We start from the raw sequence: 13810 nt of genomic DNA, 5'->3' as shown, positions 1-13810 counted from the left end.
CAGACCCGACACTATTTTTTGCTGGATTATTGAATTCCTTTAATTTATGTTCTTTCGTCTAGTGTACATAATGGTCACGAATCTAGTTTTGACTATACAACTGTGCTGCGGTTGACTCGCTAGCCGCGAGCTAACAGTAGTTCATTGGTTCGATTCCCTACCAGTCTAGCTTTCAGTTTTATTTCAGCCGTTTATCCGTGAGGTCCTATTTCTAAGAAAATAGTTTTAAGGGGTTTTCCAAAAAATAGGCCGCACGCCCTGTCATTCAGTAGCTGACAGCGGGCCCCATGCCACGCCGGAATGCCTTGTTAGCATCGTGTGCGTATGCAGAAGAGATTTGAACTGTATTTGCACGCTCATGACAAGTTATGGAACTAGTTCAATGTATTTTTCAAGTTTAGGCATTAAAGTGAACATCCGTGACAAGTTCAAGCACCAACGGTGTATTTACCTCTATTTTGATTGGTTAGGCTGAGATAGTTTACAACTAATTTGTGCTCAGTTGGAGATTTAGTATTCGAACTTTTTTTGCGGGTGAGGTTTAGTACTATAAATAAATGGAGTTGGAGTCAATGGCAATTTTTCATATGAAATGAAGCTCAGTGGGGTCAGTAGGAAAATTTCCTAAAGGATTATGTCCAAATTAATACTGAACACCAAATATCCATGGGAACAACCATGTATGTCCTGACCTTCAGAATGAATGCTATTTCGACAGCGAGTCACTCAGATTATACCCACCAACCCAACTCAGATCGTTGTTTTCACCGCTTCAGTTTTTTTCCCTCGTCACCTTGGCATAGCTTCGGTCTTATATGACTTAGCTCTTTGCTATCGTATCCCTCGATGCTACATTATGAGTCAATAAAAAACACCCTATGTCAGAAAAAAAATGTCCAGGTCGAATTACACAGGAGCGACTCAAAAAAGACTAGTGAGGGACTATACATATGATATGAGAACTAGCGTCACCATCGATCGATTAGTATGATCCTGTGTAAGAAAGCAACTCTACAACAGGAACAAGATCGAGAATGCTGATTTACTATGATAGTAGCAGTAGTGACAAGGCAGGAGGGTCGTTTCTAGAAAGATACCGGCTAATCGTGTCGCGTGTCTCATGGTCATGGCGCTGCGAGAGTAGGATTTAAGCCACCCTCCCTTTATTATCCAATTTGTTACTCTCTCTGTCCCAAAATAAGTGTCTTAATTTTTCTTAATTCGTGATGGAGGGAGTACTTACTAAATGTCTTAGTCAACTTTCTTAGCCATTGAAATTCTGTCCAACATGGTAGAGTCCTATTTATTTTCCACATACCTCTGAACTGAGGTTCACTACTCAATGCACTCAGTCAACCAAATCACAGACTGTATCACCACCGGCGCAACCGCTCGATGATAGTGGTGAAGCCATGGCGAGCTGCGTCGTCCCTGCATCCAATGAGGTCATGGCTGAGTACTAGATGGGATCTCAGATTATACCCACCAATCCAACTCACATCGTTTTTTATCGCTTCAGTTTTTTCCCTCGTCACCTTGGCATAGCTTCGGTCTTATGTGACTAGCTCTTTGCTATTGTATCCATCGATGCTACATTATGAGTCAATAAAAAACAACTTATATCAAAAAAATAAAAATGTCCAGGTCGAATTACACAGGAGCGTCTCAAAAAGGACTAGTGAGGGACTATACATATGATATGAGAACTAGCGTCACCATCGATCGATCAACATGATCCTGTGCAAGGAAGCAACTCTACAACAGAAACACGATCGAGAATCCTGATTTTTTATGATAGTAGCAGTAGTGACAAGGCAGGAGGGCCGTTTCCTAAAAGATACTGGCTAGTCACGTCGCGTGTCTCATGGTCATGGCGCCACGAGAGTAGAATTTAAGCCACTTTTGGCGCCTAATTAATGGAGCATCTCCCTATTTATTATCCAATTTGTTACTTCCTCTGTTTTAAAATAAATGTCTCAATTTATTATATTATTAAAATGATAGAAAACGAACGGCTCAGATGTAACACTAGGAAAAAGACACGAAAGAACGGTGGTGATTTGCTGGAAAGATGTACGCATGTCTCTGTATCGCATACCATTTTCAACCAGCCGTGATGATTGGAGTCCAAATCTTACACGGCCACCTATTCAAAAAAGGAAAGACCAGGCTATGTAACATACGTTCCCATTTTTCAGCCAGCCTAGAAAACATATGAGTTAAAAGAGTCCAATTCCAATACAACGAGTCAACGACTATTCTAAATAGACGAGCGGCATAATTCATGCACCTTTGTATGGCCTAGAACAAGGTCTTTTTTACAGATCTATAATAGAAAACAAAGTCTTTTTTGACATATCTGTGAGTACAGTGATTGAAGCATTGGACCAAACTATTTTTTGGTAAAATCAAATGATAAAGGGCAAAAATAATTTTTGTTATTGTAGGCGAATAAACTGAATAGTAATAAAAGGAAAACAGACAACGCGTGGTGGAAAATTAGAACAGTATGTCTTATGAGACGAATTTTATAACTAAATTAACAAATAGTATCACATTACAGTTTCTGCTATATAAATATGAATAGAATGCTTAAATGTACTCAATAAAAAAGAAGTGGACAAGCACAGGTAGTGCCAAGTATTTTCACGAATGATTTAATTTGATTCTAAGATTTCATATAATTTAGATATCCTACCTAATAGAACATGGCGTGCGATTAGGCAGGTTAAGGAAGAGAAGATAAGGCTAGGTACTACCATGCGTGTACCACACAAGCCACCAGATATATTCACATAGGTTAAAAATATATTATTCTTTGATTGTAGTTATAACAGCTGAGTTGAAAAATCAGAAAGCTATACACAATATAAATCACGTACAAGTAAGTTGAGCATTTTCTTCACAGAAAAAAACAAGTCGAGCGTTAGCACGTAAAACTGAGTCTACCATTGATGCGTACAAAACCAATACGTATACATTAAAAAGAGAAGAAGCATACGACTGCAAAGGCAGACCTGGCCTGTAGGCAGCCCAAAAAACGCACTGTTTTGTTTGGCTTCTCCCAGAAAAGTTGCAGGGAGCAGCTTGCATCCTGTCACCATATAGACGCCACCGGCACAATGGTTGACAGATCACAGATGCACGGACATCTCAACCACTCCGTTCTGAGTTCAAGTTCGTCGATGTAGTACCATGCCGCTTCTCTTGCGGGCTGCTGCTCACACGCGTCGGCTCTTCATGCTAGGCTAAGTTCGTCGCGTCCAACTCAGCCTCTTTGTCGGATCTTCTCTATTTCTATGTATTTTTTAATACATACTCTGACCTCTAAAGATTCATATACTACAACGTTTAGCCTCTCGACACATCCTTTCTCCGTCCGAAAAAGACTGTGCCTCAAATAGATGTATCTAGCATAGATATATCCATACACAAAGAGAGCCTAACGACCCGAGTTCAATTCCTAAAATTGATAGGTGATGCACAGGGGTTTTTCCCCATTTATTGAGGATCAAGTTTGGTGTATGGTGGAACCACTCATAAAAAAATATCTTGATACTCATTAAAAAAAATCCGAGGACCATGTTTATCTTGCTACTCATACTAAAAATGGCCGTATGGATCCCTAGTTGATGCAGAGGCCGGGGAAGTGAAATTCTCCCCCATAAAAAAGAGCTCCATAGTAAGCCTAGGTGCACATAAATTCCTCCCGAGTTCCCTCTCCCCTCCCGAGTCGCCCCCCCGCGTGGGCGGCCGGGAGGCCCCCAGATCCCGTCGGTCGGCCCTCCCCCACTCCTCCTCCTCCTCCCTCGCCGCCGCCCAAGGGTCTGGGTCTTCCGGATCGGACGATGATGGCGTTTTAGCGCTTTCCCTCCTGGGGGCATCGTTTTGGAGCAAGTGATGGCTAGGGGGATGGTGGAGCGGTACTTCATCTCACACATTGATGGCAGCGGAGATCGGCGGCATGGCGCTATGGAGGCTCGGCGTCTGATGCGCGGAGATGGACTCGCGCAGGAGGAGGTAGCTGTCTGGCGTCATGGTGACGTCGATGGCAGAGTGGCTAGACAAGGTAGAAGCCTCAATATGATCTGAAGACGAACCTGTGGAAGATGGCGGCAACGACACACGAGTGCGTTTGACCGGATTGTGCCCCAGACCCGGTATGTGGCTCGGCTGGAGCTTCCGGCTTTTGATGTTAGGCTTAGGTGAGTGGTTTGGGTAGTGGCCCAGCTAGCATCCCTTCATCATATGGACAGGAGTAGCGGCATATGTTGCCAAGATGGTGGATTCAGGTATATTGTTTGTAATACTTTGTAAGGTCCTCGAGAATAATTAATAAAGTGGCCATATGCATCTCCCAGATGCAGAGGCTGGGGGTCATCCTCTTTTTCTAAAATAAAAAAGATACATCCATTTGAGGAACAAGTTTTTTCGGACGGAGGGAGTACTACATATCTTTGCATGACAGCCACACAAAAAAACATATGCACGCACGAGTGATAGCCACATAGGTTTACATGTGTCTAATGGATGGGCATACAAACTTGGCAAAGCCAACCAATAATTGAAGCTCATCAGAACACCCCATACACGACAACAAAGATTTACATATTGGAGTTGTGCCAATAAATAGAGAAGCAAACCAACTTTTCATTCTATCCTAAAATCTAATGCCAACTAATCACGTCTGATCAAGATTTGAGTCGGTTTTGTGAAAATAATAATGTTAGAAACTTATCTTATTAGATGGACAAACAATAAAACTGACTTACATGTGAAGTTCAAAATAATAAATCATAAATCATATTTTAGCATATAAAATTTAGCTGTAAGTATAAAATACAACCTGTAAAGTTAACATCCAAGTAAATTAGTAATCCAATCCTAGCCTGTTAAATATATGTGGATGCAGAGCATCATGGACGTAAAATAGAACCTATGACATTTTTTAAAGGATGGAACATTTTAATAGCAAGTTTTTATGAACATACAAAAATAGTTACTCAATCTTCGATTGTTAGGCTACATAGACTATTCGACGAAGAGAATATTCTTACATCCAATTGGAAACACCCACGGAATATCGAGAGATATAGTAAGGAAACCACAATTTCAACACACACGTACGCGCGCACCCACACAGTAGTTACACATAGGCATAGAAGAAGACGGCATAATGTTTCGGCATTTAATTTCTAGTGAAATGGTTTCCGGTGGTAGGACAATAACCACAATGCCATTAGTCAGTTTCTGTCACAAGATGACATCCATAGAAATAATAATACATTCAACAAATAGATTTTTTTGCAAGACTTTGATCCTATTAACTCAAGACAAGATGCACATTCCAACTAGAATTGTTTTCTAGAGAGCTTAAATAATATATCGATGCTCACATGGCATCTTGAATAAAATTTGGCTATGGGGGAAATAGTGTTCGATGAAGAGAAGTAGAGGAGAGAAATATGAAAATTGTTATGGAATTATGTGGCTTTGCTTGGATGTGGCTAATCAAAGATGGATGTGTCTGTAAAAAATAATACATATGGACAAGGAAAACCAACTAAATTTTTATCATGTTTTCTTGAGACATATGTTTTTTTGTATCCTTTTCTATGGTTTAGATGAAATTTTAGTGTCATCATGATGACAAAAATATATTCAATAACCTTTGGCCACATGGGAAAATACTTATGGTAAAAATAATATAATATATAACTATAAGACGCAATAGAATAAATGTTGTATCCAAAAAGGATAATTTCACATCAATATGTAATGAATCATTACTTTTTCTTAAAACAACACTGAAATGCAAAAGAAAATGACACAAATCAAAAGTAACAAGCTCTAACCTTTGCCAATTAGAGAATGTCAAATTGCCATAGCATTTGTGGATTACATATGTTTATAATGGAAAGCAGAACTTCTAGCCGTGCAAATGTGCGGATAACACCGCTAGTTTTTCCTATTTCGGGATGGAGGGAGTAGTTACTAAATGTCTTGGTCAACTTTCTTAGCCATTGGAACTCTGTCCAACATGGTAGAGTCATGGCGAGTTGAGGTTCACTACTCAATGCACTCAGTCAACCAAATCACGGACTGTATCACCACCGAGTTGAAACACTGGGTTTAGGGTTTTACGTGGGTGGCTAACATCCGGCCTCACGTCTCAATATATAGATGATCAGAATACAATTACATACGTATACAAATACATGTACATGTACAATATGCTAGACCCTATTTTACATGCCCCCTCAATCTGAACTACATACAAGATTCAGATTGGTTCTAAAACGGTCTAGCATCTGTCGAGTAGCGGGTTTAGTAAATACATCCGCTAACTGATCATCAGTTGATATAAACCTGACTTCCAGTTTACCAACAGCTACCCGTTCCCTCACAAAATGGAAATCAATCTCAATGTGTTTGGTACGAGCATGAAACACTGGATTCGCCGTCAGGTAAGTTGCCCCTAAGTTATCAAACCACAATATGGGTGTGCGCTGCCGTGTGACTCCAAGTTCTGTGAGAACTGTGTCTATCCAAATGGCTTCAGCCGCACCATTTGCCAATGCCTTATACTCTGCCTCGGTGCTAGACCTCGAGACCGTAGGTTGCTTCTTGGAACTCCAAGATATAAGATTGGGTCCAACAAATACAGCAAAGCCACTAGTAGAACGCCGGTCATCAACACAACCTGCCCGGTCTGCGTCGGTGAATATACTGACTTCAGTAAATCTGGACTTACGAATCCGTAGTCCCGTGTCTAGCGTACCTCTGATATACCTCAGAATACGCTTAACTGCTTCCCAATGAACCTGGGTAGGCTGAGACAGGAACTGACACACTTTGTTCACGGCAAAGGAGATATCCGGACGGGTGAGTGTCAGATACTGCAGTGCTCCAACTACACTGCGGTACCTGAAAGAGTCATCGATACTCAGCAATGCTCCACTGTGACGCGAGAGGCTCTCGGATGTAGCAAGTGGAGTGGAAGTGGACTTGCAGTTCTCCATGTTGACGCGATGAAGAAGATCAAGTGCATACTTCTTCTGTGTCAATGTCATGCCCCCTGAATGAAAGGACGCTTCCAATCCAAGAAAGTACTCCAGCCTGCCCAAGTCTTTGATGGGAAAACTCGCAGACAAGGACTGCACAAGGCGATCCACCACATGAGGTGTAGAACCGGCAATCACAATATCATCAACATACACCAGCATGTAGATCTGAATAGCACCATGTGAAAATATGGACAAGGACGCATCCGCCTTGGAAGGAACAAAGCCAAGCTGTGAGAGACGCTGACTCAACCGAGCATACCAGGCACGCGGCGACTGTTTGAGCCTGTAGATGGACCTATGGAGTTTGTAGACATGAGAGGGATGATGAGCATCCTCAAAGCCAGGGGGCTGCTGCATGTAGACATCTTCGGCCAAAAATCCGTGAAGAAAAGTATTACTCACATCAATCTGGCGAAGACACCACCCGCGGGAGACGGCGAGAGAGAGGACCAGACGAACCGTGGTAGGCTTCACCACGGGGCTGAAAGTATCTCCATAGTCTATCCCTTGCTGTTGAGTAAAACCGCGAGCAACGATGCGAGCTTTGTGCTTGTCAACAGAACCATCCGGACGATGTTTGGTCTTAAAGATCCACTTGCAACCCACAATATTAACACCAGGAGGCCAAGGCACCAACACCCATGTGTTTGTGTGACGAAGGGCAGCAAATTCCTCAGACATGGCGACACGCCAAGCCGGTTCACCAAGAGCATCACGATGAGAGGTGGGTGCGGCGAAGAATGCACGCCGACGAGTGTCGTACCGCACCGTACCATCCGTGTATGTCTTGGCCTTACGCGTATGATCGCGGTGACGGGTGACCATAGTGTGCCCGGTAGCTGCATCACCGGTAGAAGGTGGCGGCGACGAAGGAGACCCGGCCGGTGGTGTCGCGGCTGAACGATCGTCAGCAACAGGCGACACGGGCCGGGGGGACGCGTCGGACTGGGCCAAAACAGGCGACAAGGGAGATCCAGGTGGAGACGGTAGCCCAGAGGATACGGCTGGCGACTCGACGACAACCGAGGTAGGCGAGGCGGGCTGGGCCGACCCAGGCGAGGCGGGGAACGCAACGGGCAACCCAGTCATGCCTGCGGTCACGCCAGCGGGCGAGGCAGACGGGACCGCGAATGCGCCAGTGGGCGAGGCCGACAAGGCTGCCTCGGGAGGCGTGACATGCACGTCGGGGCCATGCATGTCGATCGCGCCGGTGGATACATGTGCGACGACGGGTTCCTGGGAAGAAATTAGAGCAACATCTGCAGAAAACAAGTCAGGTGACAAATAGGACAGGTCGTATTTCCACACATGGACATCCGAAACCGGTTCATTAGATGGAAAAGTGAGAGCATGCTCAATGGAGGCAATGTCAACCGAGACACCCGGGCTAGAGTAAGGGAAAACTGACTCGTCAAAAACAACATCACGGGAGATGTAGATCCTACCCGAGGTGCGATCAAGACACTTATAGCCCTTATGCAGAGGGCTATAGCCAAGGAAGACACACATCTTTGAACGGAACTCCAGCTTGTGAGCATTATACTTGCGGAGACTAGGCCAGCAAGCACACCCAAAAATCCTGAGAGAGGAATAATTGGGTTGAACATGAAACAGGCGGAACAGAGGTGTGTCTTTGTTGAGAACCGGAGTGGGCATACGGTTGATGAGATAACACGCCGTAAGAAAGGCCTCATCCCAAAACCGGAGTGGGAGAGACGAGTGTGCCAGTAAGGCAAGACCGGTCTCGACCAAATGACGGTGTTTGCGCTCGGCAATACCGTTCTGCTGAGATGTATGTGGACACGACACACGGTGAGAGATGCCCGTGCGTTGAAAATAGCGATGGAGCTTGTGGTATTCACCACCCCAGTCGGACTGAACAGCCCTGATTTTGCAATCCAAGAGGCGTTCGACATGAGCCTGAAAGTTATAGAAGACTTGCTCAACATCGGACTTATGTTTAAGCAAATAAATCCAAGTGAAGCGCGTGTAATCATCAACAAAACTGACATAATACTTGTACCCCCCCGAAGATGCAATAGCGGGACCCCAAACATCTGAATGTATCAATTCAAGAGGTACAGTAGTGACATGATAAGATGTGGAATACGGTAGCTGATGACTCTTAGCACGCTGACATGCATCACACACTAATGGTGAAGTATTTGAACTAGAGCAGGGAAGATCATGACTCCGAACAATGGAGGTGACCACATTATTTGTAGGGTGACCTAGACGTTGATGCCATTGCGACGACGAAACACGGACACTGGATGAAGCATGGCGAGATGACGAAGCACGAGTAAAGGGAATCGGATAGACCCCTCCTCGACTGCTACCTTGAAGAATGACACGCCTGGTTGCTTTGTCCTTAACAAAGAAAAAACGACGGTGAAATTCAAAAAACACATCATTATCACAAACAAGGCGATAGACAGAAAGAAGATGCTCTCTGATGTGTGGAACATGAAGGATGTTGCGCAGTTTGAGAGATGAACCGGGTAAACGGGAATGACCAATGTGTGAAATAGACAAACCTGCATCATTGGCCACCTGAACCTGGTCCTTGCCATCATAGCACTCATGAACCTGGAGGCGTTCAAGATCACTCGTCAGGTGATCCGTAGCTCCGGTGTCCAGCACCCAAGGATAGTTGACAGTGTTGGTGGAGGCCGAGTTGGCGGAGCGAGAGTTGTGGTCCTGGTCATAACGCTTGCGGCAATCATCGGCCTCATGCCCCTAGTTTTTGCAAATTTGACACCGGGGGCGCCAGCGGTTGTTGCGACGGCCACCACCACCGTTGTTGCCGCCGTTACCCCCGCCACCTTGCCAACCATTGCCGGCGTAGGAGGAGTTGCGGTCGCGGCCACCGTTGGGGCCGCCGTTGCCGCCTTGACAGCCTTGCCCGGGCTGGCCGTTGCCATCGGCCGGGCGACCCCCACCCTAGGAGGGGTAGGGCTCCGAGTAGGGAGCGCGTCCACCATGTCCGGAGGGGCCAGAGCGAGTCACGGCGTTAGCCGAGGAAGTCCACCCCTCCACCGCACTCTGCTGTGTCTGCAGCGTCTCGAAGGATAGAACCAATGAGTAAAAGCTGGAGTAGGGCATGGGTGCGTTACTCACACCCAAGGAGGCGGCGATGGAGTTGTAGGCGGAGCCGAGGCCGGTGAGGATGTGATCGATAAGCTCATCATCGCGGATCGGGAAGCCGCCGGCGGCCATAATGTCGGCAAGCGCCTTCATCTTGTGCATGTATTCCGCGGCGGAGAGATCGTCCTTCCTCAGCGACTGAAGTTGCCGCCGGATGTGACGGACGTTGGCGCGGCTCTAGGCGCCGAACATGGCGGCGACGGCTGTCCACACCGCATGCGCCGACTCGTAGCCAATGAGTTGGCATGCAATATCCTCATCCATGGAGGTGAGAAGGAGCCCCTTGACGCGCTGATCTTGAACCCACCATTGGTGGTACTTCGGGTTGTCGACGGCGGTAGCAGCGTCGCCGGTGCCGACAACGAGTGTTTTGGCCGGTGCCGCCTTGGTGCCATCGAGGTGTTCGTGGAGGTTGGCACCGGCAAGGACAGTGCTGGTGATGCCTCCCCAAAGCATGAAGTTGTGACGACCGAGGCGGATGGAGATCGTCGGGACGGTGAGCGCGGCGGGAATCGTGGCGACGGGGGACGAGACGAGGGTGCCGGCAGTTTGGCCGGTGGAGAGGGCGGAAGACGACATCGCTGCGGCGGCGTGGAGAAGAACGTCACGCGGCGGCGGCTGAGGCAAGATGCGGCGGCGGCGCGGAAGATGACACGCGTGGGAGCAGCGATCGGAAGCGGCGCAGCGTACAGGCAAAGCTAGCTAGCTAGCTAGCAAGCAGCTGGATAGATTCCTCTGGCTGGATTAATCTCGTACGTGAAGCAGCAAGTGGAAGCGGCGGCTACGCGGAGAGAGGATCGGGCGGCGGCGCGAGGGACCTGCGGCAGCGGCCTGACCTAGCTGATACCAAGTTAAAACACTGGGTTTAGGGTTTTGCGTGGGTGGCTAACATCCAGCCTCACGTCTCAATATATAGATGATCAGAATACAATTACATACGTATACAAATATGTGTACATGTACAATATGCTAGACCCTATTTTACACACCGGCGCAACCGCTCGATGATAGTGGTGAAGCCATGGCGAGTTGCATCGTCCCTACCTCCAATGGCTGAGTACTAGATGGGATCTCAGATTATACCCACCAATCCAACTCAGATCGTTGTTCTTATCGCTTCAGTTTTTTCCCTCGTCACCTTGGCATAGCTTCGGTCTTATATGACCTTTGCTATCGTATCCATCGATGCTACATTATGAGTCAATAAAAAAATCTATATCGAAAAAAAATGTCCAAGTCAAATTACACAGAGGAGCATCTCAAAAAGGACTAGTGAGGGACTATACCATATGATATGAGAACTAGCATCGCCATCGATCGATCAAACATGATCCTGTGTAAGAAAACAACTCTACAACAGAAACACGATCGATAATCCTGATTTTTTTATGATAGTAGCAGTAGTGACAAGGCAGGAGGGCCGTCTCCTGAAAGATACCGGCTGATCGCGTCACGTGTCACATGATCATGGCGCCGCGAGAGTAGGATTTAAGCCACTTTTGGCGCCTAATTTGTGGAGCATCTCTCCATTTACTATCCAATTTGTTACTCCTTCTGTCCTAAAATAAGCGTCTCAATTTTTCTTATTTCGCGACGAAGGAAGTACTTACTAAATGTCTTAGTTAACTTTCTTTGCCATTAAAACTCTATCCAACATGGTTAGTTTCGACATACCTCTGAGCTGAGGTTCAATACTCAATGCACTCAGCCAACCAAATCACGGAGTGTATCACCACGGGCGCAACAGCTAGATGATAGCGGTGAAGCCATGGCAAGCTGCGTCGTCCCTGCCTTCGATGAGGTCATGTCGAGTGCACCCCGACACGTTGTCAGCAATAATAATGAAAGACTACACAGCCACTTAATTATAGGACAAAGAAAAGAAGACAGAGCACAGGAGGCCGACAGGGTGAGTGAGGTGGCTGTCGTCGCCTGTTGTGGTTAGCTCGAATCGATCGTGTCAAGGTTGTGCGTTATCGTAAATAGGTTGGTGAGAGGAACGTGTATAAGCCAACAACGGACGACGCCGACGGGTGTGTATTCTGCAAGCCGAGAAAGAAAAGTAAGTTGTTCCAAGTCTGCAAAACGCCAAGCAAGAAATAAACGTCTGCTTATCTTAGATTTAGGAATGATGATTGTACGTAAAAGTATAATAAGGGCAGGGACACAAAATACTGGAGTGTATGAGCATCTACAATGGGGGGTGTAGAGAGCGCCACGATTGATTTCCTCCTCGATCGGCAGTTAGCCGTAGAATCCTGGTGCCAGGTACGGCATCGGCGCAAGATTAGGAACTGAGCGCTTTGGTATTTTTCCATCACGCGTGATAGAATAATCAGCAGAACTGACGGTTTTCATAGCGTCTATTGTGGCGTCTGCCATTGGAAACGATGGGCTCTCATATGGATTTCTGATTTTACAATATTTGTGCAATTTCCTTAGCGCCTATATACAGGCATTCTCCATTGGATCCGGGTCGTTGTAAGCTATGGTATTTTTCAAAAAGACGCCCCCCTCCCCCCTACTGTGCTTCACATTTGGAGACGAGCGATTCTATTTCCACATGCGGGTTCCACATCAAGTTTTACGTACTTAGTTCATTCTGACGATAGTTAGCTAAAAAATAATTAGGAAAGTACTCCCTCCGTTTCAAAATAAATGACTCAATTTTATACTAATTTTGTACTAAAGTTAGTATAAAGTTGAGTCATCTATTTTAAAATGGAGGAAGTACTAGTTACCGATTGAAATACAACTGCTAGAAATCAGTAGTAGATTTGTCAAGGACAGAAATCCAGTAGCAGTGGTGAGGCTACACACATCTTTGTGGTGTTAACTGACATCGCAGATTTTTGCAAAATAGCCTTGAGAGAATTCCTTATTTAACACTAGCTTAAATTTTATTCCCTATTTAACACTAGAAAAATATTTCTTCCCTATCTAACACAGCCTTCAAATTTTATTCCCAATATAACACTTTCATCTCTTTTTTATGCGAACAATGTTAAATGACACGTGAAATGACAATTCTACCCTCATACATCTATTGAGTTCTTTTATTTATTCTGCTGTCCTATTTAAGGGTGGAATCCATGGTTAGTGTAACAGAATGGTGTCATATTCGTGGAGATCACACATACGCTAACTCCCTACTGGATGGATTTTTTAAGCTAGCATGCACACAGCACACGCATGTATAAAACAACATGGCCGCCGGCTTGCTTGATTGACGGCTCGACTAGATGAAACATGCACACGACACACGCGAACAATACGAGGACACGCCGAGTTGATTACAAAAGGACCGTGTCGTGCCTTTGGATTTATTTTTATTTTTTTGGACCGTGTCGTGCCTTGGGATTTTTAATTGCTAGTATTTTTGATTGGGGTCACGGTTCAATGTACCTATATATCAGTTGCCAACACAAGCTAGCCTTTTCAGAGTATCAAACTCTATTGTATACGAAATCAATGCATACACATGTATACGTACAAGACACGGACAAAGACGAGTTGGATTTAATTCCAACATCGGTGTTCTTGTGCAAGCGGATTGTGGGCCGGGTGAAGCCAATGAGAATGACTTTGACCTGACT

The 13810-nt window shown here is 45.6% G+C and overlaps 1 protein-coding gene across 1 annotated transcript; it reads right to left on the bottom strand.

Moving 5' to 3' along the window:
* Window positions 1-10391: 10391 nt before the first annotated feature.
* LOC147973808 (uncharacterized) lies at window positions 10392-10793 on the bottom strand. Its single transcript, XM_087524798.1, has one exon. The coding sequence runs from the start codon at window positions 10791-10793 to the stop codon at window positions 10392-10394; it is 402 nt and encodes a 133-aa protein (XP_087380924.1).
* Window positions 10794-13810: the final 3017 nt, after the last annotated feature.

Source organism: Triticum urartu, chromosome 5A (assembly GCF_056163025.1).
Source record: "Triticum urartu cultivar PI428250 chromosome 5A, HENAU_Tu73, whole genome shotgun sequence".
Lineage (NCBI taxonomy): Eukaryota > Viridiplantae > Streptophyta > Magnoliopsida > Poales > Poaceae > Triticum > Triticum urartu.
The sequence above is the reverse complement of the archived record's forward strand: the minus strand, read 5'-3'. Positions and strand labels throughout refer to the sequence as shown.

What these genes read in the sequence shown, in the direction of transcription:
- LOC147973808 (XM_087524798.1), bottom strand. Translation starts at nt 10,793, where the DNA reads ATGTCGTCTTCCGCCCTCTCCACCGGCCAAACTGCCGGCACCCTCGTC.